This window comes from Miniopterus schreibersii (assembly GCF_964146895.1).
Source record: "Miniopterus schreibersii genome assembly, chromosome: 6".
NCBI lineage: Eukaryota > Metazoa > Chordata > Mammalia > Chiroptera > Miniopteridae > Miniopterus > Miniopterus schreibersii.
The window spans coordinates 1,639,978-1,667,284 of NC_138107.1; the positions used below are offsets into that span (position 1 = coordinate 1,639,978).

At 49.7% G+C, this 27,307-nt stretch overlaps 1 protein-coding gene across 2 annotated transcripts; it reads right to left on the reverse strand.

Moving 5' to 3' along the window:
- Positions 1 to 9,631: 9,631 nt before the first annotated feature.
- TRIM27 (tripartite motif containing 27) lies at positions 9,632 to 25,223 on the reverse strand. Of its 2 annotated transcripts, XM_081141360.1 has the most exons (8): positions 24,672 to 25,094; positions 23,608 to 23,703; positions 20,160 to 20,390; positions 16,993 to 17,015; positions 14,287 to 14,402; positions 14,128 to 14,160; positions 12,147 to 12,173; positions 9,632 to 10,418 (listed from the first exon to the last, which is right to left on the reverse strand). In XM_081141360.1, the coding sequence occupies exons 1-8, from the start codon at positions 25,089 to 25,091 to the stop codon at positions 9,823 to 9,825; spliced, it is 1,542 nt and encodes a 513-aa protein (XP_080997486.1). In that variant the 5' UTR covers positions 25,092 to 25,094; the 3' UTR covers positions 9,632 to 9,822. The 2 variants fall into 2 exon arrangements, with proteins under 2 accessions (XP_080997486.1, XP_080997487.1); XM_081141361.1 differs by lacking the exon at positions 16,993 to 17,015 and having other exon boundaries at positions 20,137 to 20,390; positions 24,672 to 25,223.
- Between the last annotated feature and the right edge of the window lie 2,084 nt (positions 25,224 to 27,307).

Consider the following 27,307-nt stretch of genomic DNA (forward strand, 5'->3'; position numbering starts at 1 on the left):
AGCGCTCGGGCGCCGCGCTCGGGGCCACGTTCCTGCGGGAGCGAAGGGTCCCAGCGCCGGCCCCGGACGCGGAGCGCACAGAGCGGGGCGCGACGCCGCAAAACACTCGCGGTCACACGGGGACGGGGCATCCTTTCCGAACTTCATTCCGTTCCGACCGAGGCGACAGGGCTTCAGGCGCCGGCAGCGCGACCGCGCCCAGTTCCCGGGACACTTCTGAGAACTCGGGTCGCGCCTTTTCCGAGCCGGGACGTGGAGGCCGCGGGGGCTACGGGGCGGCGCTGCGGGGAGGAGGGGGCGCGGCAGGCGGGGCGCTGGGGACGGTGAGGGGTCGGTGAGGGGGACGGTCGGGGGACGCTCGGGGGACCGTCAGGGGGCCTGGGACGAGGCCACAGGCCCGGCGCCGCAGCAGCCACAGCACGAGCCGGGCCGCGCGCGACCCCTGTTCGTCCCCGCGCCCCAGTCTCGCTGTTGCCAGGTCATCTCGCGATGCCTTGGAGAAGTCACTCTCCAGTAATCTCGGTTCCTACAGAGAGTCTTTGCCGCAAGTCTCGCGGGTTCCAAATCATACCGCGATGTTTCCGCTTTTAATCGTTTCGGTGTTAACAGTTCCTGTGAGAAAATTTTAAAAGCAATTTTTAAACACTATGGGTTGGTAAGTTGTTCATGAATTATGCTCAGGTGTTATTAGAAAATGAGAGACTTGAAAAAATCAGACGTGTCAGAAGTGGGATTCGAACCCACGCCTCCACACGGAGACCAGAACCCCCAGCGGGGAAGCAGCGCTTGAGTCTGGCGCCTTAGACCACTCGGCCATCCTGACACCCGATGAGGGGAGCGCACATTTTTTACTAAAATAAATACCGGAAATCAGCGCCTCTGTGACGTGAGCTTCAGGATGGAGACAGGAAAGAAGAAACGCCACCCGCGAGTTGAAAAGAGTTTGTGGGAGTAGAAAAAATGTTAATGCACAAAACTGGACACAGGTCTCTTCAGGGGCCTTGCGACAGTCACCCCCGTGTCCACAGGTTGCAAAGCCGTCCTCCGCCCAGGCAGCCCGCGTCGGGCAGGGGGGGCCACCTCGGTGACGCCCGAGCAGGCCACCTCGCCCGGAGGTTTTATTTTGAAGAGTGAGCAGCAACACACGTTAAAACAAATGTCGCCGCGTCTACGGCATGGCCCCGTCTTTCTCTGTGGAGGTCCCTTTAGCGCCCAGAGCTGCCTTGCGGCTCGTTGAGAAGCTCCTTTGGGGCTCGGGAAGGGCCCGCGGGGCGCGGCGCCCAGCAGAGCCGCCTGAGGGTGCCCGCGCCGCCCCGGACCCTCCAGGTCACGCCGGTCGCGCAGGAGCAGGGCGACCTCGCCGGGGAGGGCGGGCGAGACGCGGGGACGCGGGGCGCCTTCAGCCGCCCCTCAGCTTTCGCGAAGTAACCCGGGCTCGGGGTGGGCGGGCCGAGGGCGGCGGCGCCGCGGAGCCCGGAGCTGAGCCCGGAGGCGAGCGGGAGCCCGGCCCCGCCCCCCCGAGCCCGCCCCCCGAGCCCGAGTCCCCCGCCGACCCCGAGCCCCGCCCCCCGAGCCCGAGTCCCCCGCCGACCCCGAGCCCCGCCCCCCGAGCCCGAGTCCCCCGCCGACCCCGAGCCCCGCCCCCCGAGTCCCCAAGCCCCGCCCACCCCAGCCCGAGCCCCGCCCACCCCAGCCCGAGCCCGAGCCCGAGCCCGAGCCCAGCCCCCGGCGGGCTCCCTGCGCGCCCCTGACGCCCGGCTCCACCTGCTGTGTTTTGGGTCGTAACGTTCAGAAAGTAGAAACGCAGGTTCGGGAATTGTAAGCAGGTTTTGTGCCGATGGGTTATTTCCTGTGCTTATGAACACACACGTTTTCCTCTCTCCTTCAGCAGGGTAAAGGTTAGGTCCCTTTTCCGCACAGAAAAGAAATTATTTCCTATATTGAAGTTACTCCGACATGACAAGAGTAACCTCTTCACATTTTATAACTATTGGGATTTTTTCCCTAATTGCGTACTGCAGATCTCCCGTATTGAAAGGTACTGAACACTGGATGATTTCTCACTTTTCATCTTCATGAGCAGTACTCTAAAGAGCATCCTTGTTTGGATAAATATTTTCAAATGCCGATAATTACTTCCTCAAATTTCTAGAAGTGGAACCACTACATCAAAGTTTAGCCAGTTTTCAAAGGTTTTGACAAATATTGTCCAACTACTTACCAAAAAATCTGAAGCAATTTAGATACCCCAAACTTGATCGACATAGAATTAAACAACAGCGAAACAGGAAAATGGGTGGAAAACGGTAAGGCGTCGCTGCGAGGCTTTACTGGTGAGGTTGGCATTCCTGTCTAAAGAGTTTTTGTTACCAGATTTGTACTGAGTTGTTCACCTTTCCTTATTGATTTGTTAAACTCGTTATATGAAAGCTAAACCCTTGTGATAGTTTGCTTACCAAGAACCCAGGCAGAAATTCCTTTTACTAATAAGAATCCCAGTAAGTCCCTTAACCAGTCAGTCAATTTCCATCTCATAGAAACTATGAGCTATAAAATTAACAAGGTTCCCATGTCCATCTTTAAAAACCAAACTGGCCTTGTAATGTTATTACGAGATACATTTACTTTTATTACTGGTCATTTTTTGTCTCATCCTTAATTCTCTTTGATCCTTTATGCATGTTAAACTCATTACCTTATTTTGCTTTATGTTTTAAATGGCTTGAAGTCCTTTCTGGAATAAGGTGAGATAAAATTAAACATGCAAATATTTTTACTATTTACTAACAATACTTACTGTGCAATAGGACTTGCCAGAGGTCATCCTTTTCATGAACATCTCCAAGAGAAATTTTGAAAAGTCCCCCAAATTCTGTTTAATAACTGGAGTAGGGGTGAAAATTGAGATGAGGCTATATTCAAATTGGGATTTACCACGTATTGAAGTTGTTGAAGAAGTTGAGGAAGGTACTGAATATTTTCTCCATTTTTGTGTGTGCATCAGGGTTTCCAGAGTTCAATATGAGGTGGTGTGGGGGAATCACCCATAATCTCATCAAAAGCATGTTACCATTTTGATATATTTCTTTAGATCTTTTTTAAATATGTGGGTTGAAAAATATGAAATCTCACTACACTAAAAGACATTTTCTTTTTCTATAACATTGTTTTGTGTATCACAAACTCTAAAACAGGTTTGGCAATTCTGTCCCTTACTATTATCCAGACACATTCTGTATGTGTTCTGAGTGAGGAATCTGGGTGAGGTGAGTTAGCTCAGGTTACCCTCAAATGCCCTGGTTACATTTCAAACTTCCAATGCAAAATTATGCCAACAAACCAGATGAGAAATTTATAATTAAGCTAAAAATAAAAGGCCTTTCTTTCTTTTTCTTTTTAATATATTTTTTATTTCAGAGAGAGGGAGAGAAAGATCAATGATGATAGTCATTGATTGGCTGCCTCCTGCACACCCCCTGCTGGGGATCAAGCCCAAAACCCGGGCATGCGCCCTGACCAGGAATCGAAGCTTGATCTCAGGGATCATAGGTCAATGCTCAACTGCTAAGCCACATCAGCCAGGCAAAATAAAAGGCCTTTCAAAGTGAGCGGCAACAAGCATTTCTTTGATATCAAACATAGCTCTTCGGGAAGCACTGATTCAGGCAGAAGCCCAAATAATGTTCCCATTAGGAGACAAAGGCAATGGGTATTTATGAGAAAGGGAATGAGAACAATTACATCAATAGGAAGAAGGCATTTCTATTGTGCAGAAAAGCTAACTAGTACTGTTTACTCTAAACAATGTTTCTAATTTCCAGTCCAGTAGTCATACTTTCTTGTTACAAGAAGTTCTTTGGGGCACAGTGTTGCTCTAGAATCAGTCCAAAGGTAATTTTGCTGTTTAATATTTCAAAGATTTGAGGCATGGGAGCCACAAGGCAGTTCCTCTGGTGTGACAGGTGCAGCTCCAAACAGAAAGAGGAAATGTAAATGCAGCTTTACTGGTGAGTTCAAGTACAGCAGACCCTCAAATATCATTTCATTGCATTGATGTGATGCCATAGGAACTTAACTCTTGTTTATATCTTGAGCTTATGGTAAAATTGGTTTCATTATACGACGTTTCGCCAAAAGTTGGCCATGTCAAGTGAAGATTTACTGTAATGTTTGCAGTTTGGGCCTTCTTATTTTTCAGAGGCTTCACAAGGAGTAATTTCTGGGTTAAGGGAGGGGCAGGGGGGGTAGTGATTTAAATACATAAACAAGTAAATTTACTACAGGACCAATACTGGCCTCTCAGCCTCAAGAAAAAGGGCACCAATTAAATGCAGACCTGAGAGTTCAGCTTCCTTCAGACTCTGACCCTCGCTGTCCCCGGCACACGTCCCACTTACCCACCTTTACCTTTGCTGTTCTCCATTCTTCATGTTATTTTTTTGTTCTCTTAATTCACTTCAACTTTTTCACAAACAGAAGCCATGTTCCCTCCCCCTATTCTCAGGAGTCAAGTTCAGCTGGGGGCACCCAACACTGGTTCACTGTATATTTGAGTCAAAGAATCACCCACCGTCTTTCACTGGCGAGGCAGCCCCCTCCCACCGCCTCTGGCACACTAACAACCGTGTGAGTTTTGTTTCTTACTTTGCTGGGAGGCGTGTGCTTTCCGTCTGCACTCAGGCTGGGATGCAGATAACTGAAGGTGTCAGCAAACGGCTCTCACTCACCACATGGCAGCTCCCTGCTCTTAACCGTTGCCGCGTGTATTCTCTCACCGCAGCTGTCATCATGGAGGGCGGTGTGCTCAGTTCCCTGTCGCTCCCTGAGCCTGCTCCTTGGGGCCTTGTTGCTCTGGGAAGATGCCTTCTTGGCCTGCTCAGCCACTACCAGAGAAAAACAAGAGCCGCTGAAGACGTACAATTTTCCTGGGGCAGAAAAAGAACTGAAGAGGAGGGAAGAGGGTATAGGGAGAATACATAGTGATGGGAAAAAATAAAAATAAAATAAAATAAAATAAAATAATAAAATAAAATAATAAAGTAAAATAAAATAAATAAAATAAAATAAAAAATAAAATAAAATAAAAAATAATAAAATAAAATAAATAAAATAATAAAATTAAATAAATAAAATAAATAAAATAAAATAATAAAATAATAAAATAAAATAATAAAATAAAAAAATAAAGTAAAATAAAATAAATAAAATAAAGGAGTCTTTGAAGCCCTAATGCATAATTAACCTGAGGAAAGAACCAAAGAGGAGTCAAAAACTAAAAATAAAAATGCTACTGGGTGTTAGTCTACCTTAAGGAGGCCAAATCCGGATTCAATGAATTCTGCAGATGAGTCAACTTTAGAATCATTTACATGTTCCTTTAGATCAGGGGTGGGGAAACTTTTTTCTGCCAAGGGCAATTTGGATATTTATAACATCATTTGTGGGCCATACAAAATTATTGCTATGAAAAAAAGGTCCTAGATTTATTGAATTTCGAGTCCCGTCTGTGATTCCCTTGGCAGGGCCAGACCAAATGATTTTGCTGGCCTTAAACAGCCCGCAGGCCAGACGTTCCTGCCCAACTTAGATTCATCCGAAGTGGCAAGGTTTTAAACAGTTAAAAATTTAAATATTTAAGAATCTATCACAACAAGCAGAAGATAACCCCTACATAATAACCCATGCTCCCCTCACCTTCCTCCCACATACCCCAATGGTAACCACAATCCTTTTGTCTCTGTTATAAAAAGGGTATCGTAAGATACACACTCTTGGGACTCCTCTCACTCAGCATTCTTAGTAAAAATCACTCTGGTAATCAACATCCGGAAATCAATGGCATTCTTATACACCAACAATGAACTTTCAGAGAGAGAAACTAAAAAAGCAATACCATTTACCATTGCAACTAAAAAAATAAGATACCTAGGAATAAACTTAACCAAGGGTGTAAAAGACCTGTACTCGGAAAACTACGTGACACTGAAAAAAGAAATAGAGGAAGATTTAAACAAGTGGAAGAAGATACCATGCTCATGGATTGGGAGAATTAATATCATTAAAATGTCTATACTACCCAAAGCAATTTATAAATTCAATGCAATTCCTATGAAAATGCCAACAGCATATTTCACAGACCTAGAACAAACATTTCGAAAATTTATATGGAACCGAAAAAGACCCCAAATAGCTGCAGCCAACTTGAGCAAAAACAACAGTGTGGGAGGGATCACATTACCAGACTTCAAACTATATTACAAAGCCATTGTAATCAAAACGGCCTGGTATTGGTACAACAGGCATATAGATCAATGGAACAGAACAGAGACCCCAGAAATAGACCCACGCCCTTATGGTCAGTTAATATTTGACAAAGGAGGCAAGAGCATACAATGGAGTAAGGACAGTCTCTTCAATAAGTGGTGCTGGGAAAACTGGACAGATACATGCAAAAGAATGAAACTAGACCACCAACTTTCTCCACATACAAAAATAAACTCAAAATGGATAAAAGACTTAAGTCTAAGTCACGAAATCATAAAAATCCTGCAAGAAAACATAGGCAGTAAAGTCACAGACATCCCACGTAGTGGACTTTTCACTGATACATCTCCTAGGGCAAGAGAAACAAAGGAAAAAATAAATATATGGGACTACATCAAACTAAAAAGCTTCTGCACAGCAAAAGAAAACAGCCTCACAATACAAAGGAACCCCACAGTCTGGGGAAACATATTTGCCAAGGATGCATCTGATAAGGGGCTAATTTCCAAAGTGTACAAAGAACTCATATTACTCAGCAAGAGGAAGACAAACAACCCAATTAAGAAATGGGCAAAGGACCTGAATAGACACTTCTCCAAAGAGGACATACGGATGCCAAGAGACACATGAGAAAATGCTCAACGTCACTAATCATCAGAGATGCAAATTAAAACCACAATGAGGTCTCACCTCACACCTGTCAGAATGGCTCCATCAATGAATCAACAAACGACATGTGCTGGGAGGGTGTGGGGAAAGGGGAACCTGGTGCACTGCTGGTGAGAATGCAGACTGGTGCAGCCACTATGGAAAACAGTATGGAGGTTCCTCAAAAAATTAGAAATGGAGCTGCCGTTTGACCCAGTGATTCCACTCCTAGGAATGTATCCTAAGAATCCTGAAACACTAATCGGAAAGAATATATGTACCCCGATGTTCATAGCAGCACAGTTTACAATAGCTAAGATCTGGAAACAGCCCAAGTGCCCATCAGTAGATGAGTGGATAAAAAAGCTGTGGGACATTCACACCATGGAATACTACGCAGCTGTAAAGAAGAAGGATCTCGTGCCCTTTGGGACAGTGTGGATGGACCTGGAGAATATTATGCTAAGTGAAATAAGCCAGGCAGAGAAAGACAAACATCACATGATCTCGCTTATACGTGGAATCTAAAGAACTTAATAAACTGATGAACAGAATAGATTCAATGACATGGAAGCATAGATGAGACTGAGGAGTGTCAGAGGGATGGAGGAGGGCGGGTGGGTGGAGGGGGAGAGATAACCAAAGAATTTATATGCAGATATGCACAACCCAAGGACACGGACAATGGTGGGGAGAGGGACTGGGGAGGGGGAAGGAACGGGGTGGAACGGGTCATTGGGGAGAAAAAGGGACATCTGTATTATTTTAAACAATAATAAAATTAAAAAAAAAAAAAAAATCAGTCTGGTAGCTCATCCTCACCCAAATTGAAAGCAGCTTTGCCGAATTCAAGGCTGCTGCTGCTGCTCCCAAAGATGCTCTTCCTGAAGCCCTGGGGGAGCAGACCCGGAGGCCCTCTCCTCAGCCTGGAGACAGCCGGCTCCACAGCCCCCCGAGACGGAGTCCACTCCAGGGCACGTCGCCAGCGAGGTGCCCTCTGTGGGCCCACGGGGTGCAGTTTTCTTTAGTCTTCCTCACCCCATCTTCCAGGTGCAGACCCAGATGTCTAGGGCAGTCAGGTCCTGTCCAAGGCAGGCATCCCAAGCAGTGGCACGCCAAGGCCTCCAGCCCCTGCGCTGCCTGCCGGTGCAGAAAAGCACCTTATATAGGTGTATATGGTGGCGCAAGACCCGAAGTGATCACCCATGGGCTCCCTCTGTCTGAATCCCGGCTCTGCTGCTTCCTGGCTGTGCGCCTGGCGTCAGTCACTTTCCCTCTCTGTGCTTGTTTTGTCATCTGAAGTAAGGGCAACCGTACCCACTTTGTGGGGTTGTTACAGACATTAAATGAGCTATTATGCATGCACCTCCCATATGTGCAAATGAAATGCATGCATGTGCTATGTCCATGGCATCACATGTATTTATATTTAAGAGCATTTAGCAAAGCTAACTTAAGCCCCTCTCTGTTGCACCTGATTATATTATTTCCCTCAAAATCTGGCAGATAAATGAATGGGGACATATCACCAACTCATGATCTTCAGCCGTGGACCCCGTGGCTGGCTCAGGACTTGGTGTGGACCACAGAAACTCACCTTCTGAGGCCACGTCCAAAGACAGAAAAGACCCAAATCCCAGGACTGGAGATGTTCTCTTAGCCTGACAAGTCCATGCCCCTAAGGGCTCAGCCTGCTGGTTCGGGGTTGGAAAGCAAGTTCCGGGCCGTTGGATACATGACAACAGTGCCATTATCACAAGGACTTGAGAAGACAGGTTCCTGTTAAGTGACGGTGCAAACCAACGCAGAGCCCGCAGCAGGCGCTAAGGGAGCAGCTTATCACCCAGTCGGAGCAAAATACTGGCCAGAGCAGATCAACACCATTAACGACGTCCCCCTTTCCTCCAACATCTACGCACCCCATCTTACCAAGACCCAGGAAACAGTGTAATCAACTCCATACTCTATTTCAAACCAGGGGCATGTACCCAAAGAGAAGTGGAACCACGGGCCATCTCTGAGCCCTGCTCAGAGTGATATGCCTGAGCCCTGACGCAACGGCCATGGGGACAGGATTGCCCTTCAATGGGACACACCCTGGAAAGGTCGATCCCCAAGCCCCAAAGGAGACAGGCAGCAGGACAGTGACTCCCTGGAATACTGCCCTAGAACCCTTCCGGGGATGCTGCGCGACTGACCGTCAGTCCACAGACATGCCTGGGGGGATGCAGGAACGATGGATGGTGTTGTGCAGAAAAGGACCCTCGATGACATGCATCCAACACTTGCTCGCTGGAATGAATTGAGCAGGCAAAGCCCTCAGAAAACACAGGAGCAAAGAGCACACCAATTAGACACACCTCATAACAGAGGGGCTGCTTCTCACCACCGCTGTAAAGTAACTGAAACTAATCAAAACACACACAGCCCCGTTCAATGGAGTTAATACACGTACGGCAGGCTGGGAATCAGGGAGAGGAACTACTCCCAGAAGGAAAACTGGAAACGGGACCCACGCTTCAGGGCCTCCTAGCTCCTCCAGTTCTCAGAGGTCTCGTGCAGAATCACAGCAAATGCCCACGTCCACTCTATGGGGCCGGACCAGGGAAGCCAGGCTGAGCCAAGACGCAAGCATCTTGAAGGGCTTTCCAAAGTCAGAGATGACCGTGCTGGTTCCCCCTCCAGCAACATACGAAGCAAAACATGCGACACAGCACAGGCGGACATGTGTTTTTTATTTTGGAACAGTCTCGACGCTTCTCATTACATCTCATCATTTTCATGGGGAGAGGAAGCCAGAGAACGTGGGCATCCTGCCTCCCCCTCAGGGGCATGGTAAGTGGCAAGGCAACAAGACCCCTTCTGCCCGGGGTGGCATCCTGGCCAACAGCCCTTCTGGCCGTGTTCAGCTCAAGGGGAGGCCTCCATGGAATGGCCGTGATTCCCAACATGGCCAGAAAACCCATCGATGCCACTCATGGGGCAGATGATCAGAGGAGCTGCGCTCTTCCCTCCTGAGTAACTCAGGCTGAAGTAGGGCCGGACGGGCCCACAGAAGGTAGCGTGAGAGAACGTAAAGGTGTGACACCTCTCTGTCACGTTGTAGAAGGAGACCTCACCAGCATCATAGTCCAAGAAAATCCCCACCCGCTGGAGGGGGGTCCGCAGGGGAAGGGCAGTCATCGGGGAGGTCAGAGCCCAGTACTCCTTCCCATACCACAAGGACACTGCCCAGAATCCATTCTGGGGGGCGGAGGTCACCCCACCTTTTCTGCACACTGAGTCTTCACAGACACCTATGGTCCACTTGGCTTTATCTCCCACCTCGACCTCCCAGTAATGCCTCCCGGCGATGAAGCACGGAGAGCCCAAGACACAGGGAAACAGGTTGAAGCGCTCGGGGTTGTCGGGCAGGTCCTGCTGGAGGTAACTGTACCGCACTTGCCGCAGGTTGTCAGAGAGGATCAGGCTGGGGTAGGCCGTGTCCGGGTCCAGCGTCACATCCACTGCAGAGACACAGGGGGAGGGAGGGCGAGCTGAGGGCGGGAGGGCCACTCTGCAACACCCAGCGTCTCTCCTGCCTGCCTGACAAGAGAGTAAGAGCTACCACTGCAGGCTGCACTCATGTTGTGATGAAGTACATCTTGAATTTAACATTCAAAAAATGACTGTTTGCATTAGCTGGTTACCTTTTTAAGCTAGGATATATTGAAAATATTGAAAATTTTACCTCAATTCCCTTTCTTTCACATCGTAAGCCACAATACCCATTATAAACTGAATTTCCCATGTACATTCAGAGTTTTAGAACCGTGGATCAAAGGAACTGGGAAGCTGTAACAACTGGCCCATCTTCCAGTTCACTTTCATATCCTCCATCCCATGGGATCTGGACTCAGCACGTCTAAACCCCACTCTCCTAACGTCCGGTACAGGACCCACATCTTCCTCAAAAAGTTATTTTTAACCAGCCCAAGCTATTTACACGTTCCCTCTCTTAAATTTAAAATGGTGCGTCACCCGGCCAGCATGGCTCAGCGGTTGAGCGTCGACCTAGGATCCAGGAGATGGAGGTTCGAGTCCCGGTCAGGGCACAGGCCCGGGATCCGGGCTGGCTCCCAGCAGGGGGCGTGCAGGAGGCAGATCAGTGATGACTCTCTCATCACTGATGTTTCTATGTCTCTTTCCTTCCTACTCTCTGAAATTGATAAAAACATAAAATAGTGCGTCACCATGCACTGCACTCTGGCATTTAGTGTTAGGGCACCTTCCAGTCACGTGGCTCTCCCTGCTTTATAAGCACGGGTACATCTTCTCTCACTTGCTCTTCCTACTTTGTTCAGGAGGAAGATTCCCAAACGTTATCCCTCCAAACCAAAGCTCAGGTGCGCTACATGAATCGCACAAAAGGTTCATGACAGGCAGCTGGCAGAGGTGACCAAGGCCCCAGATGGTCAGTTCTTGCTTCAGCCATCCGCCCACAACAGTCACCTACTTCTTCCTCACGCCATGGCTACACTTCATACCTCCAACCAGGCACTCGGCTCCAAGGATAGGTCAGTGTCTTATGCTCCTTTGTTCCTCCTGCAGTCCCCCGCACAAAGTTAGACAGTGCAGGACATAAACGAGATATTCACTTAACACTTGTTGAAAGAATTAAACATGGACCACGGCAGCCAGTGAATGCCGATGAAAGAAGGCCTGTTGTATGTGGAGTCCCTCCCCTCAGAGAGGATTCCCTGCCACAGAAGGTGGCCACGTGACTATGGAAAGTGCACCTCAGATTTGAGCACCTCTGAGAACACAGATTCACCCCGTCTCCCTGAACATTAGGGAAGGGGATGGTCTAGGGGAGGGGGAGTTTCAACTCCTACCCCCAGGCACGGAGATGGGACACAGGATTCCTAGGCTCTCCCTAGCACTCTGAACTCAAATCACCCTTTGGAAGGACGACTGCTTTTCACAAACCACACACCGCCCTGTGACTGCGGCAGAGCAGTGCACGGTGCGCTGGTGGTGCTCCACACTTTGGGAACCGCAGTTTCACTCTGTAATTCTTCATAGCACCTGAGCCTGACTTCTCCCATTTTAAAGGTGCAATGATTTTTTAAATGGTAATCATTTGTACACGTGTAACCTAAAGGATCCCAAATCAAGCAATTTCTAAAATTCAATAGTAGTTACGTTTATAAGGACTTGTACTCCTTCCCCTGTATGGTTTTTCTATCACCCACCTGAGTATAATTGAGCTTCTCTTAATTCTAAAAGAACAAAAGAGAAAAGTTATGAAGTCAGATAAGTATTTCCAGGGCACACCCACCTGAGAGCACTTCGGTTAGTCATGATAAAGCAGTGGTCTCCACAGAGGCCTTGTTCAGTCACACACCGATTTTTCATACAGTATATGATTCCGTCACCCAGCTTTAAGGAAGGGGGACTGGGAACTTCGGGTGAAAGGATAACCACATGCCCAGCACTGGTACCTATGGGGTCAAACTGAGCCAAGACCAAGGATCCCGCCCTCCAGCGTGCCAGCTGGGTCTGCAAGGAGAAGCGCGGCTCTAGAACCACGTCACACACGGCTCGGCCTTGCTGGGCCACAGCTGTTCCAGGGGCCGGGCCACCCGACTGACACCTACTACCCACTGGGACAATGACATTCACTTAAAAGGCACTGCAGAGCTGACCAGTGTTCACACAGACTATGTTCACAGCAAGCCTTTTAAGCGGCAGGAGTAAACGCGAGCCAGATCAAGGAGGCCATGTCCGCACTAGAGGCTTCTGGCGTTATCCACTGTACTAAGTGAAACTTCTCCGTTTGTTTTGCTATGGACATGTGAGTGTCCCCTAAATCCACCCTGGTATGTATATGACAAGATATGATGCAAATATTCAGCATACGTAACATAGAAAATTATCAGATGTTACGGGGAACTGTAATCTGCAATAAATAATAAACGAGTTTACCTATATATAAAGATTTCAGATTCAACCAGACTGCCTAGAAATCCTGACATTTAATGTACGGTGTCCCCCAAAGAATGTATACATACACTCTGCATAATTATAAAGGCAGTGTTTATTAAAATACATTTCATTTTCAAAACTGAGCTATGAGCTGTTAAGGTGCATACATTTTTGGAGGGATACCCCGTATACAGCCAGATCCTAACTGAATGCGGCAAATGAAGAGAAAACTTTATACTTGAAAGTTTTCCTTAAATATCCAAAACACTTTATTTAACAAACATAAGTATAGGGTTTATGATGAGTCAGGCTTCACTCTAAAAGATTCAAAATGGCACCTAATCTAATTTAATCTTCACAACCTTGTGAGGCGAGAACTATTATTTTCCTTATTTCGCAGATGAAGAAATTACAAACATACCTCGTTTTACCGTGCTTTGCAGATACTGTGGTTTTTCTACACACTGAAGGCAACACCCCCCAGAGGCAAAGAGGCTCAGATGATGGGGAGCATTTTTTAACAATAAAGTATTTTTAGATTAAGCAAGGTGTGCACATTGGTCTTTGTTTTATTTTTTAGACATAATGCTATTAAACACCTAATAGACGGTATAGTGTAAACATAACTTTTATACGCTCTGGGACACCAGAACACTAGTGTGACTCGCTTTATTGCAAAACTCACTTACTGTGTTGGCCTGGACCCAAACCTGCAGTACCTCCGAGCTAACCCCCGAGGCAGCGCTGGGCCCGGGGCCCTGGCCCTCACTCCCGAACCCCACTCCTCACCATTTCCCCCAGGGTGCTGACTCCTACACTGGGCAGCAGCTATGCCCACAAGTAGTAGAAACTCTGTAAATTGCAACTATAAATACTAGGTCAGATGAAACACAACTAGGATAGTTTCTGTTCACTCCCTTTCCCAATTAAAGAATAAAAATAAAATTCTTTTATTTTTTTATAAAAATAAAGAATAAAAAATAAAAAGCCGGAATCCGGCTTGATTCTGGACTATTTGTCTCCTCCGCCAGTGCAGACTGAGAACTGGGTGCAGGTAATCAAAAGACTTCAGAGTGAAACAAGAGAATATTAACTGAAAAAAATTAACAAAGCAAAAAGGAAGGTGTAAAACACCCAGGACGGCTGGCCAGTGGGTACCTATCACCCCTGCCCCATCTCCCCACACTCTTAATGCAGGGGTTCGATCTCCCAGGAAACTTCAAAGGCCCATTAGGTAGATAACTTTACCTTGGATTTTCTCCATATCTGACTGCATTTTTTCTAAGGGGAAAAAAGAAGACAATCAGTTTGCATCCCATTACCTGGCTGGAAGATGTTTCCTGTCAGGCAACACAGATATTCCGAGCACAAATCCATTCCCCTCACAGATCCCTCTTTTCACATTACCTGTGAACTGCTTCAGACTTTCAGTCATAAACAGACATTTTTGGGCAAAAATATGGATTTTCTCTTGCAGATCTGGAGGTGTGATCCAAGGTTCAGGGATCCTAATTCTTTCAGCCCTAAATAAATTAAAAAAATTAAATTAAAAACACACACACACAAAAGGGGAGACATCTTCATTTTTTTAATCCCCCAAAGCATACAGCTCATGGCTGTTCGAAAGGTTTACGGAACTAGACTGATGTTACAGCCAGCAAGCACTGGCAGAGTCCTAGATGTTCATGGTGGGCGATGACCCAGAATTCTCAGGTTCCCAAGTGCGGTGAGAATGACACTCCGACAGATGGGTACTCTCTGGACAACAGCCAACTACCACACCCTTCAAAGGGTCTATGGCCAAGCTGATTGCCAACTGCCTACCCACAGCTACCCCTGTGCCTCTGTTTCCCAGACTTTATTGGGTTTGTAGCTGCCCAGTCTGGATGTGACCTTGCGACAGAGTCTGGCCAGTAAGAGGTTAAGTATCGTGTTAATTTAAGAACTCTGCTTAAAAAGAAATGTGATGTGACTTATTTCCTTCCTGCTGGCTGGCATTCTAGCAACTATCGTGGACCATAAGAATGAGGACCACACCTTAGGGTGGCGGAAGAGGGAATGGAAAGAACCTGAGAACCTGATGCACACTGGAGCCACCATACTGGTCCTGGGCACACTTCTTACACAGTGACACAATGTTTTATTGTTTAATCCTGAAGCCAATGAAATTTTCAGTTTCCTATCCCATACAGACAAACCCAAACCTTAATGGCACAAACACTAGGATCTCAGGTTAGGCCAGAACTAGACTGGCACCAAACAGTCAAAGTAACAAGAAAGGTAGCATTCGCTGGGGTCAGCTGGCTGGATAACTTTATCTACAAGTATCAACTCATCTCCCTCCAGGGCCCTCAAGAAAGAAGTCTATTGCCCTGGCAGGTAGAGCATCATCTCGATACACCAAGGCTATGGGTTCGAGACCTACAAGAGGCAACCAATGAATGCATCAATAAGTAGAACAACAAATCAATGTTTCTCTGTCCCCCACCATTCCTTTCTTTTTCCAAAAATAAAAAATACATCAAGTCAGCTATATAAATTGTGAAATATAATTTCAAAATTGTATAAAAACACTAATTCTTCCTTGAAATAAAAAATGAAACATGTCAGCCCCAGCTAGTCTTGCTCAGTGGCTAGAGCATTGGCCTGAGGACTGATGGGTCCTGGGTTCAATTCCGGCCAAGGGCATCTAACTCGGTTGCAGGCTTGATCTTGTGGCCCTCAGGGCTGTGTGGGAGGCAACCAGGAGATGTGCCCTTCCACTCTCTCTGAAAAGCAATGGAAAAAAATATCCTTGCCCGGCCGGGCGTGGCTCAGAGGTTAAGCGTCAGCCTAGGATCCAGGCAATCAGGGTTCGATTCCCGGTCAGGGCACATGCCCAGTTGTGGGCTTGATCAATGACTCTCTCCTCACTGATGTTTCTGTCTCTCTCTCTCCCTCTTCTTTCCTCTCTCTGAAATCAATGAAGATATATTTTAAAAAAAAGAAAAAAATATCCTCGGGTGAGGATTTTTAAAAAAACGAGAAAAAAACATATCAAATAAAAAGAAAAAAAAGGAAGGAAGAAACAATTCTATCACGATTCCATCCACACAGACCCGAGGCGGGCACGGCATCCGCGAGGCCCTCCCCCACCTCCTCTTATGTGCCCACATCATCCAGGAGAACTTCCCCTGGAGGGTTTCCTCTGCTCAGGATGTTGTTTTTTTTAAATATATCTTTATTGATTTCAGAGAGAGGAAGGGAGAGGGAGAGAGACAGAGAAACACCAATGATGAGAGTCATTGATCGGCTGCCTCCTGCATGCCCCCGACTGGGGATCGAGCCCACAACCCAGGCCCCGACTAGGAATCAGACCACGATCTCCTGGATCCTAGGTCGATGCTCAAACCCTGAGCCACGCCAGCCGGGCCACTCAGGATTTCAATCCGCGTCAAACTTCAGCTCCCTCAAAGTGAGTTCTGCCCTGTAGGCACTCCACCAAGCACTGTGCCCAGGCCCATCTGGCTCACCCTGGCCATCTGCCTGCAAACACAACTTGGCTTTGGCTTCTTGCCCACTCACTGCCAGGGCTCCCTGCCAGGTCCCGTTCCAACACCAGGGAGCACTTTCTCACTCACTTTCTGCCTGATGCTACTGTACAGAAATAACAGGAGCAAGAGCCAGAACCCTGGTGTCTCATCATTAATTATATAACTAAGCTGGTCACACCTTTTCGGGCCACACTTTCCCCATTACAGGAAGAGAGAAAGAATGAGTGAGAAGGGCTCTGAAATGTTTCGGAAGCAATGATCACAAGCCACCCTTGCGCTCTGCCCAAATCCTTGCAAGCCCCACCCTCCCCGTGGAAATGCCCTCATAAACCACTAGCACCCTCCCGAGGGAGCCCCCACTCCGCCCCCCACCCCACAACCTGTCGCCAACTCCTGAGTTTTAGTGAGAAGCTGCAGTCTGTCCAGTTTCCTCGAGCCCTAGTTTCTGTTCGAGGACAGGCGGTGCAGGTGACCACCTGGGAAGATGGCCATCGCTGGCTCTGGGCTCCTTTCAGGGTTTGTAAGTATGAAGAAGACAGCCTTCCGCTGCGCGATTTAACGCCGGGAGAGGGAACCGTACCTGCTCAGTGTGTCCCCGATGTCCTGTAAGAGAAGGGAAAGGACACCCTGAGAAGCCATCCCGGACTTCAGTCTTCTCTCACAGACGTCTGCGGAAGCCCCCAGGGGCCGGCCCCTCTGGAGAACCCGGGAGGCAGGCCCACCGCCAGCGGAGAAGCCGGGATGGCGCGGGAGCTGGGCACACGCCCCACGCAGCGCTGCTCAGCGACCTCAGGCATCAGACTGCCACCTGAGCATCCCACCCGCACACCACGACCCACAGGCTGCTGCCTTCGACTTTCTATTGTGAAGGATTTCAAATGCCCGGAGAAGCTGCCAGTGCGAGAGCTCCTGTCTACCCCTCACCCAGATGTAGCAGTTGATGATGAACATGTTTACCCCAGGACGTTTCGAGCCACTGCTTCCATCACGCCCCCTGCCCCTTTACACCTCTGTGTGCATTTCCTAAGCATATTTTTTTTGAAATTCATCTTTTTTGTTGAAAGTATTATAGATGCCCCATTTTCCCCCACTGACCCCTCTAAGTACCTTCTTATGTTACTACAATATAGTTATCAAACTAAGGACACTGAGCGGTGATGTTTATCAGATCCAAAGTGCATATTCTAATTTAACCAACTGTCTTAATACTGTTCTTTACAGCGACTCCTCTCCCCTAAAGTAATCCAGGACCATCCACTGCATTTAGTTATGACGACGTGTCCTAATCTCCTACAGTTCCTTAGCACTGACTTACCTGCCGTGACAGACATGGGTTTATTTTACAGAATACCCTTCCGTCAGGGCTTGCAGGTATTCCCCTCATGGTTAAATTCAGAAGACACAGCCTCTGGCTAGTGTAAGCTGTGTCCTAAAGGTGCACAATATTTACTTTCCCCCTATTAGTAAATTTTCATCACTATACAGCTACTATTTTTCTTTGTGTAATTAATAAGTAACCTAAAAGTGATATTTTGAATTAACTTTCACTGTGGTGGTTGCCAGCTGGTCACTTTCTCTTCCTTCTATATCACTCAGTCGACATTCTACTGGAAGGGAGAATTTTCCCTTCTTATGTATTATGGGTGTGGACTGATAGATTCTTCCGTTACTGATGGAGTTATAACCCATCCCGATTCTGATTTACTTTGGTGCTCAAAAATCTGTCACTCTTTTTCCCACCCATTCTCCACATCCCCATATTTTCTGGGTCACCCTTCCAGTATTTGCTTTGCAAAAATAAGCCAAAATGTGTATTTTCCAATGATTTCCTTTCTTAGACAAAGAGTCGCAAACTCTCCATTTTGCACTTTGGTTTTTTTTCACTTAAGACTCTACCCCGGCAGTCACTCTGTTCACAGGTGCCCGACGTGCTCTTTACGGCTGCATAGCATTCCTGTGTGCCAGTAACCGACTCAACCACCGCGGCAAACGTCCAGGGCGGCACCCCGCGGGCACGCAGTCATCCTGTGTGCCAGTAACCGACTCAACCACTCATGGCAAACGTCCAGAGCGGGCATTCCCCACGGGCACGGCAGTCGGTGGCTGCCAGGTTTCCTTTTGGTGATCCAAGTGGTCGAGAACTAGACAGTTGTGATGGCTGCCCAACTCTGTGAGTTTACTAAATGCTACGGAGTTGTACACTTTGAAATGGCTGAAATAGCGAATTTATATTAAGTATGTCTTATCTCAAAAAAAACCCTGACGTCCAATCTTTCAAAGCCCTCATCCTGTGTCCCCTGTGCCTGTACCGGGCAGCCACGGTCTGAGAAGGCAGAGCAGGCGGGGCCGACTGCTCCCGGATCAGCCCCAAGTTCACTGACCAAGGACTATGTCTCAGAAACTAACTGGCTTTACTGTGAAACAATAATTTCAGAACTTTCCACATTCTTCAAAGCTCGTATTTCCCTAGCTCCTGGGAAGCAGAGACGATCCCACTTTCCAGCCTCGACAGAGAATGAAGGCCAGCAGGTTTTCTGTAGCCGCGCGGCCTCCCTGCACCTACCTCCCCTGGCCCTCCTTTCTTCCCACACTACAGAGGATCTTCCAAAACCAACTCCCACACACAAGCTTTAGTTCCCGCTCCCGCTGCCTTCTCAGGAACAACACCCCAGTGACGAGTCCACGCCCGTTACAGCTCCAGTGACTTTCCTCACCTCATTCCTTACAACCTACTCTCCCCTGCACACGCCTTTACAATGTGTGACTAGCTTCCTTAAGCTGCCTTCCCACGAAGCCCCACAGCCCCACCTCGTCTCCAAGTATTTCCTTACATCCGCTTCAGTCTCCCTTCTGGAAACAGCCATCTACTCTTGTAGTCTCCACTCACCACACTGTCCCCACCACTCTCCCTAACAGGCTCCTGCCCAAACTGTCCCTGTGGCAACTCCAAGCAGGTCACAGTGGCCACACCTGGAAACCGTGGATGCTAGCCTTCTACCATTTCGCCTACACCCTGCTGTCCACTCCCTTCTTCCTGAAACACCTCCTTCCCGATTATACTCTGCCTCTGTGGTCACCTGTTCCCCTTGCAAGCCCTTCCTTCTCTCCCTGGCAATGAAATACTGGTGTTCATAGAGGCTCAAAGGAGGCCCTCTTCTCCCATTTTTCTAAAGCAGGAGTTGGTAAACTTTTTTTAAAGGCTAGTCTGTCACAACTACTCAACTCTGCTGTTATAGTAGAAAAGTAACAATAGACACTACATCATAAATACACATGGGTATGTTCCAATATAATGTATGGATAATGAAATGTGAATTTTATATATTTTCACACACATGAAGTGACACTGTCCTGATTTTTTCCAACCACTTTAATATGTAAAAACTCCACTTACCTCACAGGACATACAAAAACAGGTGGTGGGTCATAGCTTTTAATGGCATTTGCCAACATCCATAACACTTGTTCGCTTCTTTATTGTATGATCTCAACATTAGAACATAAGTTTCAGGCAGCGTATCCACCACTTAGTCTCAGTGCCTAGAACATGCCCAGCACAGAGCAGACCATTCATGTGCTGGATGAACCATGAGACCGGCATCACTCCTGCCCCATGGTCTTGCTGGGAGAGGCCACTGCAGCTTCTCCCCTGCACTGCGACTGTGCAGGCGGGCATGCGTGCATGCCTGTCGTTTAGAAAAGGGAGACAGCCAGCAGGAAGCACCTGGGCAGGTGCTCCAGACTTACCTGCAGGAGCTCCCTGGTGGGCTGCTGCTGCTTCTCTTCCAGCTGGGCGATCAGGCTGCTGAGCTGAGAGATGTTGCAGGAGAACTGGGTGATGGCACCGTTGATGCTGTTATAGATGGCCAAGTCTAGCTCCTCAAGGCGGGCCAAAAGGCGGTACTCATGCTCCTTCAAGGCGTGATACAGCTGCTCAAACTCCCAAATGATCTTCTCCCTCTCCATCTGGGTCAGGCTCTGTGCACACAGGGAGGGGCCGTGAGGAGGGCAGGTTCACTTCCACAGCCCTTCCCATCTCTCCCCACTACCCACCCCAAGACCACATCATTGCATCTAGATTACTGAAACAAGTAGCTCACCCTGGCCGGGAAGCTCAGTTGGTTAGAGAGTTGTCCCAATACACCAAGGTTGCAGGTTCGATCCCTGGTCAGGGCACATATAAGACTCAACCAATGATGCATCAATAAGTGGAACAACAAATCCATGTCTCTGTCTCTCTCCCTTCCTCTCTCTAAAAATTAACAAATAAAATGGTTTAAAAATAAATAAAACGAGTATCTTGTTCACTCACTTGTGTTTTCCCATCTTTACTGACTGGATATATAATGTCCAAGAACTGAATTACAATTAAGATGCAGCAGCTGCCCTCAGGAACTCAGTCAGGTGAGTTGGGTTTGTTCTATACATGGGGTGATGGTTATGGTGGGAGAATTTGGTATCGTCTGCACAAAAGTAGTGTTCAGAGCATCTCGTAGGATGAACGGAGCTCACCATGTGGTCTAAGACCAGGAGAGCTTTCTGGGCAGAAGAAATGGTACAGGCAAAGGTGTGGGGGAGAAGGCAGTTGGCTCCATCTGGATGCAGCAACACGAGCGTTGAGGGCAGAGGCCAGAGAGAGACCAGCACATGCCCTCTGGGCAGGCTAGGAGGCAAGGGCTTTACTGCAACGGGGAGCCGTGGACGGCTGCTGGGGAAGTGGCATGGTCAGGTAAGTGCCCAGTGGAGGACGGTCTGCAACATTCAAACACAGCTTCTACAGCCATCCTCACATAGTAACCGGCGCGCTTCCTTAGGCCCTCCACTGTGATCTGCGCCCTGCAGCTGACCTTCACGGTTCACTGGCGCAGGTTTATTCACCAAAGTTTCCATGCCCTTCCTTCTCTACCGACAGGGCCCTATTAATGCTCTGTTCTAAACAAAGGGTGGTGAGCAAACTCCCTTTGTTTATTCCCTTGGAGTCAAGTTACGTTGGGACATAGCCACACTCATCATTTACATCTTGTCATCTTGTCTGTAGCAGCTTCTGAGCTACAACAGCAGAGCTGAGTAGTTGTAACATGACATGGCTCGCAAAGCGAAAAATATTCACTACCTGGTCCTTTAGGGAAAGCTTGTTGACCCATTCAAATTCAACGCCTGAGAACCCTCCCCCTCTAACCCCCCTTCTTAAGCACTCACTGTGCAGCACAGCAGTGCACACACACCTTTGTTTGTAAGTCCGTTTTAGGCCCATACCTCTCCTCAGCTCCGTAGGTCCAAAATATAAACAATACAATATAATTTTAGAAATGGAAAATTAAAGCTGAAAGACCTTAAAGATCAATTAATTCAGTGCTTCTCAAAGGGGATGCTATTGGCACCCTGATGAGGGGCGGGGGGAATTCTGCCTGGCATGGGGCCACTTCTAGATTGCAGGATAGTTAGCATCCCCGCCCCGCCCTTCCCAGTCACCAGATTCCTCAAGTGACAACCAAAGAAACACATACACCATGGGAGGAAAGGAGAGCGTAGTATTACTAGCTTTGCTGAAGAACAAGTCTAGCCTAATGTACCTATTTCCCATATGAGAAAACTGAGGCCCCAAGAGGCTGTATTGCTCTCTCCATCTAGCCAACTGGCTGTCAGAGTCAAGAAAGTGTTCAGTTACCCTATCAGGGAAGGGCTGTCTCCCCTCTTTGACTTCTCCCACAGAGGACAAGTTAATGTGGGTAGTAACTTGACTCCACGCCAGCTCACCAGAAGATTCTCCATCCATCAAACCTATTTTCAAGAAAGGGGAGCTGAGGTCTCAAAGGATTGTGTGGGCAGAACAAGTGGTGGCATCTAGGGCTTCATGGGAGTAAGTTCCCTGTCCAAAGATCTTTGCTACACCCTGGCCAGGACTGACAAAGATTTCTCACAAGATGGTGTTAGACACTACCTCTAACAGTTTGCTTCTCACATCCAAATACCTGTAATGGGTGGGAATTTTTAATATTTTATTTGTTGTTCAAAAAAAATGCTTAAAAGCCTAGATGGTTAACTTTTAAGTATATATTATATAAAAGTCTCTGTACTTTTTTTTTTTTTTTTTTGGTTTTCAAAACAAAAACCCCAAGTATCCCTATCACAAAGTAGCACATCAGTCACTCGCTGAGGCCTTGGGAGACTAGGGTAAGGAAACAAAGGTTCAGAACTGAAGTCAAGAAAGTAAGCACTCCAACAAGAAACAACAGCAGGGCCTACACAAACCCACTGTTAGCATCTGTCTGCAGAGAGCACCAAAGGAGTCTGAATGCCCAACAACTTTACCAAGTCAACTTTGTCAAGAGGTCAACCCTGATCTACAGGAAGCTAGAAGGTTAAACTTTTTAAAAAATACATATTTTTTAATTGATTTTAGAGAAAGAAGAAGAGAGAGGGAGAGAAAAACATCAATGTGAGAGCACAACATCGATCAGCTACCTCCTGCACTCCTCTCACTGGGAATCGAGCCTGTGTATGTGCCCTGGCCAGGAACTGAACCAGCAACCTTTCAGTGCAAGGGACCATACTCAACCAACTGAGCCACACTGGCCAGGGCTATAAGGTTAAACTTTTGATAGGTCAGATCTCCAGGGGTTCCAACCACCACATGGCATTGTTCCACCTTCACCTAGAAGTCTGAGTGACTTGGCTGGACAAGGTTAAGGAAATAATATCAGCCTTACAAAATTGAAGGTAATCAGCAGAAGTGATATTGAGGCAGGATAGTAAGAAGCTAGGAAAATTCCTTGGCAAGGAGAATGGGGAAGCTGAGATAGCTGAAAAACTGTCTGAGCAATTTACAGCAGATACAGAGGGGCACCTCCCTAGGCCTCAGTTGTATTGCAGATCCAGGCCCAGAAAAGCAGTAAAACCAGGTGGGTGACTTCAGGACCAGCTGCAATGACCAATGACCCCCTGCCCTGGCACTGACCCATCAGTAGAGACCACGGCCCTGAAAGAGCACACCTGGAAAACATGCATATTCTGCCAAAAAGGTCCCCTGAGACCTTCCCTATAATTCCCGCCTGCAAGAAAGAGATAAAAACCCTCAAGACAAAAGACCGGTTGTGGGCTCTCCCTCTGGGGAGCACACCCTCGCCTCCCCCTCCCCCACAGGCAGCCAGGGGAGCGGCGGGCAGCAGCCACTCAGTGAATCCCAGACCCTTACCAAGAGTTCAGCTCGCGCCTGCTCCCCCTGCGCCCGACGCCTCTTCTTTAAGTCTTTCACTCTTTTTAGGTGGTCCAGCTGGTTCTGGATTTGCTCCTAAGGAAAGCAAAAATCGTTGGGCGAGTCAAGATTAGGCAGACCTTGGCATCAGCAGGGCTACTTGGCTCATCACAGACGCAGCCGCGTTCCTGACGCGGAGGTGGGGCTCGCGCCGCCCCCAGGCACTCAGCCACCCGCGCCTGGAAGGACGCTGCGGGCCCGAGGCGGCATTTTCCACGTGTTTCATCTCACCGCACACATCAACTAAATACTAAAATTCTGCAACACACCAAAAAAAGTACTATTTTTGCCGATCTGACAAAAATAAAGGTATAATTTTGATCCATGTACATCAGTCGGCTATTGTTGCGTGGGCGGTTGTCACTTCTCGGTTAGGGGTCAGCGCCCTGGACGGGACAGTCAGGCCCCGCGTCCGAAGGGCTCCCGCGCGGCACGGGCGCAGGTCCTGGCCTGGCGGGGCCGCGGGACGGGCCGCGGGCTGCGGTTACGCCGCCGTCCCACCGGGCCTGGGAACCGCACTGCTCCCCCGCGCTCCGCTGGCTGCGGGACCCACAGGCCGTCCTCTCCGTCACTTAATCTTCGTAACAACCGCTACCTCCTAGGCGCCTGGTGGCCACGTAACTTAAGCCGCCGACGGTTCCGTGCTTCTCCTTGAGCTTCTAGAACAGAAGGGAGCAGGGAGGGGCCGGGAAGCGCCGCTGGCGCGGGCGGCGGGTACCGGCGAGCACCGCGGGTTCTGGGACGCCCTGGGAGCCAGCGGCTTGCGAGCACCTCCGAGCTCGTGGGCAGGTGCGTGGTTTCCCGAGCACCTTCCCACCGCGGGCCCCGGCCGCCTTTCCGCGCAGCGTCCGTGGGCGGGAGGCCTGGGCACCGCGGCAGGGAGTGGGGCGGACACGCGCGGCCTTGCACCGTCCGCAGGCTCTCCTCCCGCCCGGGGCCCCGCTCCACGGCGGGCGGCGCACGTGCGGCGGCGGCCCGGCCGGCCCGCGCCCTGCGCGCCTCACCTGGAAGCCCTCCACCGCCTCCTCCAGCGGCAGCACGCTGTGGCCGCGGTGCTCGCGGGAGCGGTCGCACACCACGCAGATGGGCGTCCGGTCCTCCTCGCAGTACAGCTTCAGGGGCTCCCGGTGCTTCTCGCACACGCCCATCTCGCCCCCGGGCCCCGGCGGCCGCTCCGAGCGCAGCTGCCGCACCAGCCGGGTCACGGCGGCCAGGTGCCGGTTGGGCCGCACGTGGCGCTGCGGGAAGGTCTCGCGGCACTGCGGGCACGCCACGTCGGCCTCCGCCGCGCCCCGGCAGCGGGCGAGGCACGCGCAACAGACGCTGTGGCCGCAGTCGAGCACCATGGGCTCGGCGAAGTACTGCAGGCACACGGGGCAGGTGGTCTCCCGCTGCAGGCTCTCGGCCACGCTCCCGGAGGCCATGGCCCCGCGCCGCCTGCGGTCGGCCGCGTGCGGGCGCGGGGAGCGAGCGCGGCCCGCGGGTGGCCCGGGCTCCCGCGCAGAGCGGCGGGAAAGCTGCGCCCACCGAGCCGCGGCCGCGCCAAGGACCGCAGGCCACGTGGCCCCCGGGCCGCGCCCGCGAAAGCGGAAGGGGCGGGCCCCGGGCGGGGCCTCCGGCGGCGGCTCGCGGGCCTCGGGCCGCGCCGCGCGTTTCCCGGGGAAGGCCCCGGAGGCCGGGCCGCCGCCGGGACGGGCCTGCGGGGACCGCGCTCGGGTCCCGCCGCGGGACTGCCGCGGCCGTAGGTCTGTCCCGGCCTCCGGTCGGGCTTCCGCGTGGAGCGCGAGCTGGCGCCGCGGGCCTCGGGTCCCCAGAAGGCGGGCACCGACCAGCCCCCCGGGCGCCTCGTTAAACGGGGCCGGGCGCTGGCTCCGCTTTCGCCTGGGAACTGGAAAGGCCGGCGCGTGGGACGCGGCGCGCGCGGCCCGGGCCGGGTGGGGCCGCTTCCCGCTGTGCCGCGGCGCCCCCTCCGGGGAAGCGAGAAGGACGGTCCCCCGCCGACGGGGCTTCCTCGCGGCCTTTGCTGCTTTAACCGTGAGGGGGTGTGTTTGAAAAAGCATCCGCCCCGCTCGGAGGTTGCTGGTTCCAGCCCCGGTCAGGGCGCAGGCAAGAATCAACCAGTGGTGCTCAGTACGTGGAACCAGTCCGTGTTTCTCTCTCCCTTCCCGTCTTTCTAAAATCAATTTTTAAAAAATTAAAGGAAGAGACGCACTGCACAGTGATATTGACTAGGACCCGAACATGCCTGCGCCTGCCGAGGTGCGCGGAGACTGTGGTCCCGCAGGCACTTGTCCAGCAGATTTGCAAACCTTTCGGGTTGCCCCTCCGTCCCTACCGCAGTTCTTAGTTTCCTTGGCTATTTTCTCAGTGTTGTCCTTTAGCCTGTCGATTTTACTGAATCTGGACAGCCTTGCTTTCCTTCTTTCTCAACTTGCCTGTGTTCCTTTTAATTCCCATTACTACACTTTGACTGAAATTATTTTAACAATGTCAGTTTGCAAATATTTTTTAAGTGAATTAGTAACTGGATCAGTGCAACCAGTTCCACTAGTTTCCCTATGTCTAGTCTTTCCCTGTAACCTATTTACATAACAACCTCGGGGAGAGAATCACCCTTAAAACCCCACTAAAGTGCTTCCTTCATTCTGTCACTTCCACTGAGAAATCTTCAAAGCTTTATGTGTGTGTGTGCGTGCGTGCGTGCATGGAGTGTGTGAGTGTGCGTATAATTGATTTCAGAGAGAAAAAGGGAGAGGGAGAGAGAAACATCAGCGATGAGAGAGTCCTTGATCCCCGGCCTCCTGCACGCCCCTACTGGGGACCCATCCCACACCCCCAGCATGTGCCCTGCCTGGAATCCAGCCGCGACCTCCTGGTTCATAGGTCTGTGCTCAACCGCTTGCTGAGCCCTGCTGCCTGGGCAAAGCTTCCTTTTTTGCTTCCAGAACATTGTCCAAACCCTTGAGCGAGGGATTCACTCTGAGCACCTCTGACCTCCAACACCGGCTGCCATCCTCCCTGTCTTCTCACACTCTGCCAGCCCAGCCTCTGGCTCGGCCGTGCTCACCGGGAAGGGTCCTCCACAGGGCCTGTCATGGATCCTGCCCCTTCCTTGGAGCTAAACCTGTGCCAGCAGGCCTCCACAGTCCACCTCCAGTCAGCCTCCCATGCTCACAGAGCACCTCAAATTGTGATACTTGGTTATTTTATATCTTCACACTTTCTCTGACTTTGCTTTCTGTGGAAGTCTTACCTGAGGTGGGATCCTTAAGTAACTCTCTGAGGACAGAAGCTCCTCTGCAAACCTGTGCTGTCCATTACACCTTGCACATAGCTCTCGTCGTATTGACAGCACTTAAATACTCATTGAATTATTAGACTAATATTTAATTAACTTCGTGATTACACTGTCACATTTTATGCATACTTTTTTATCGCCATTATTATTTACTCAGTTGGAAAGTGGGTGCAAACACAAATGCCTGCTGGAGACAAGAAGGTAACTTGAATGAGCAGGCCAGGTAAGATGGGGACAGTAACTAATTGGAGGACAGGTGTCCCTCCTGAAAGGCAGCTATTTCTCATCTTTAGCTGAAGATGAGCATTGAGAATGTGGTCCCAGAATATTGCCCAATTTTTG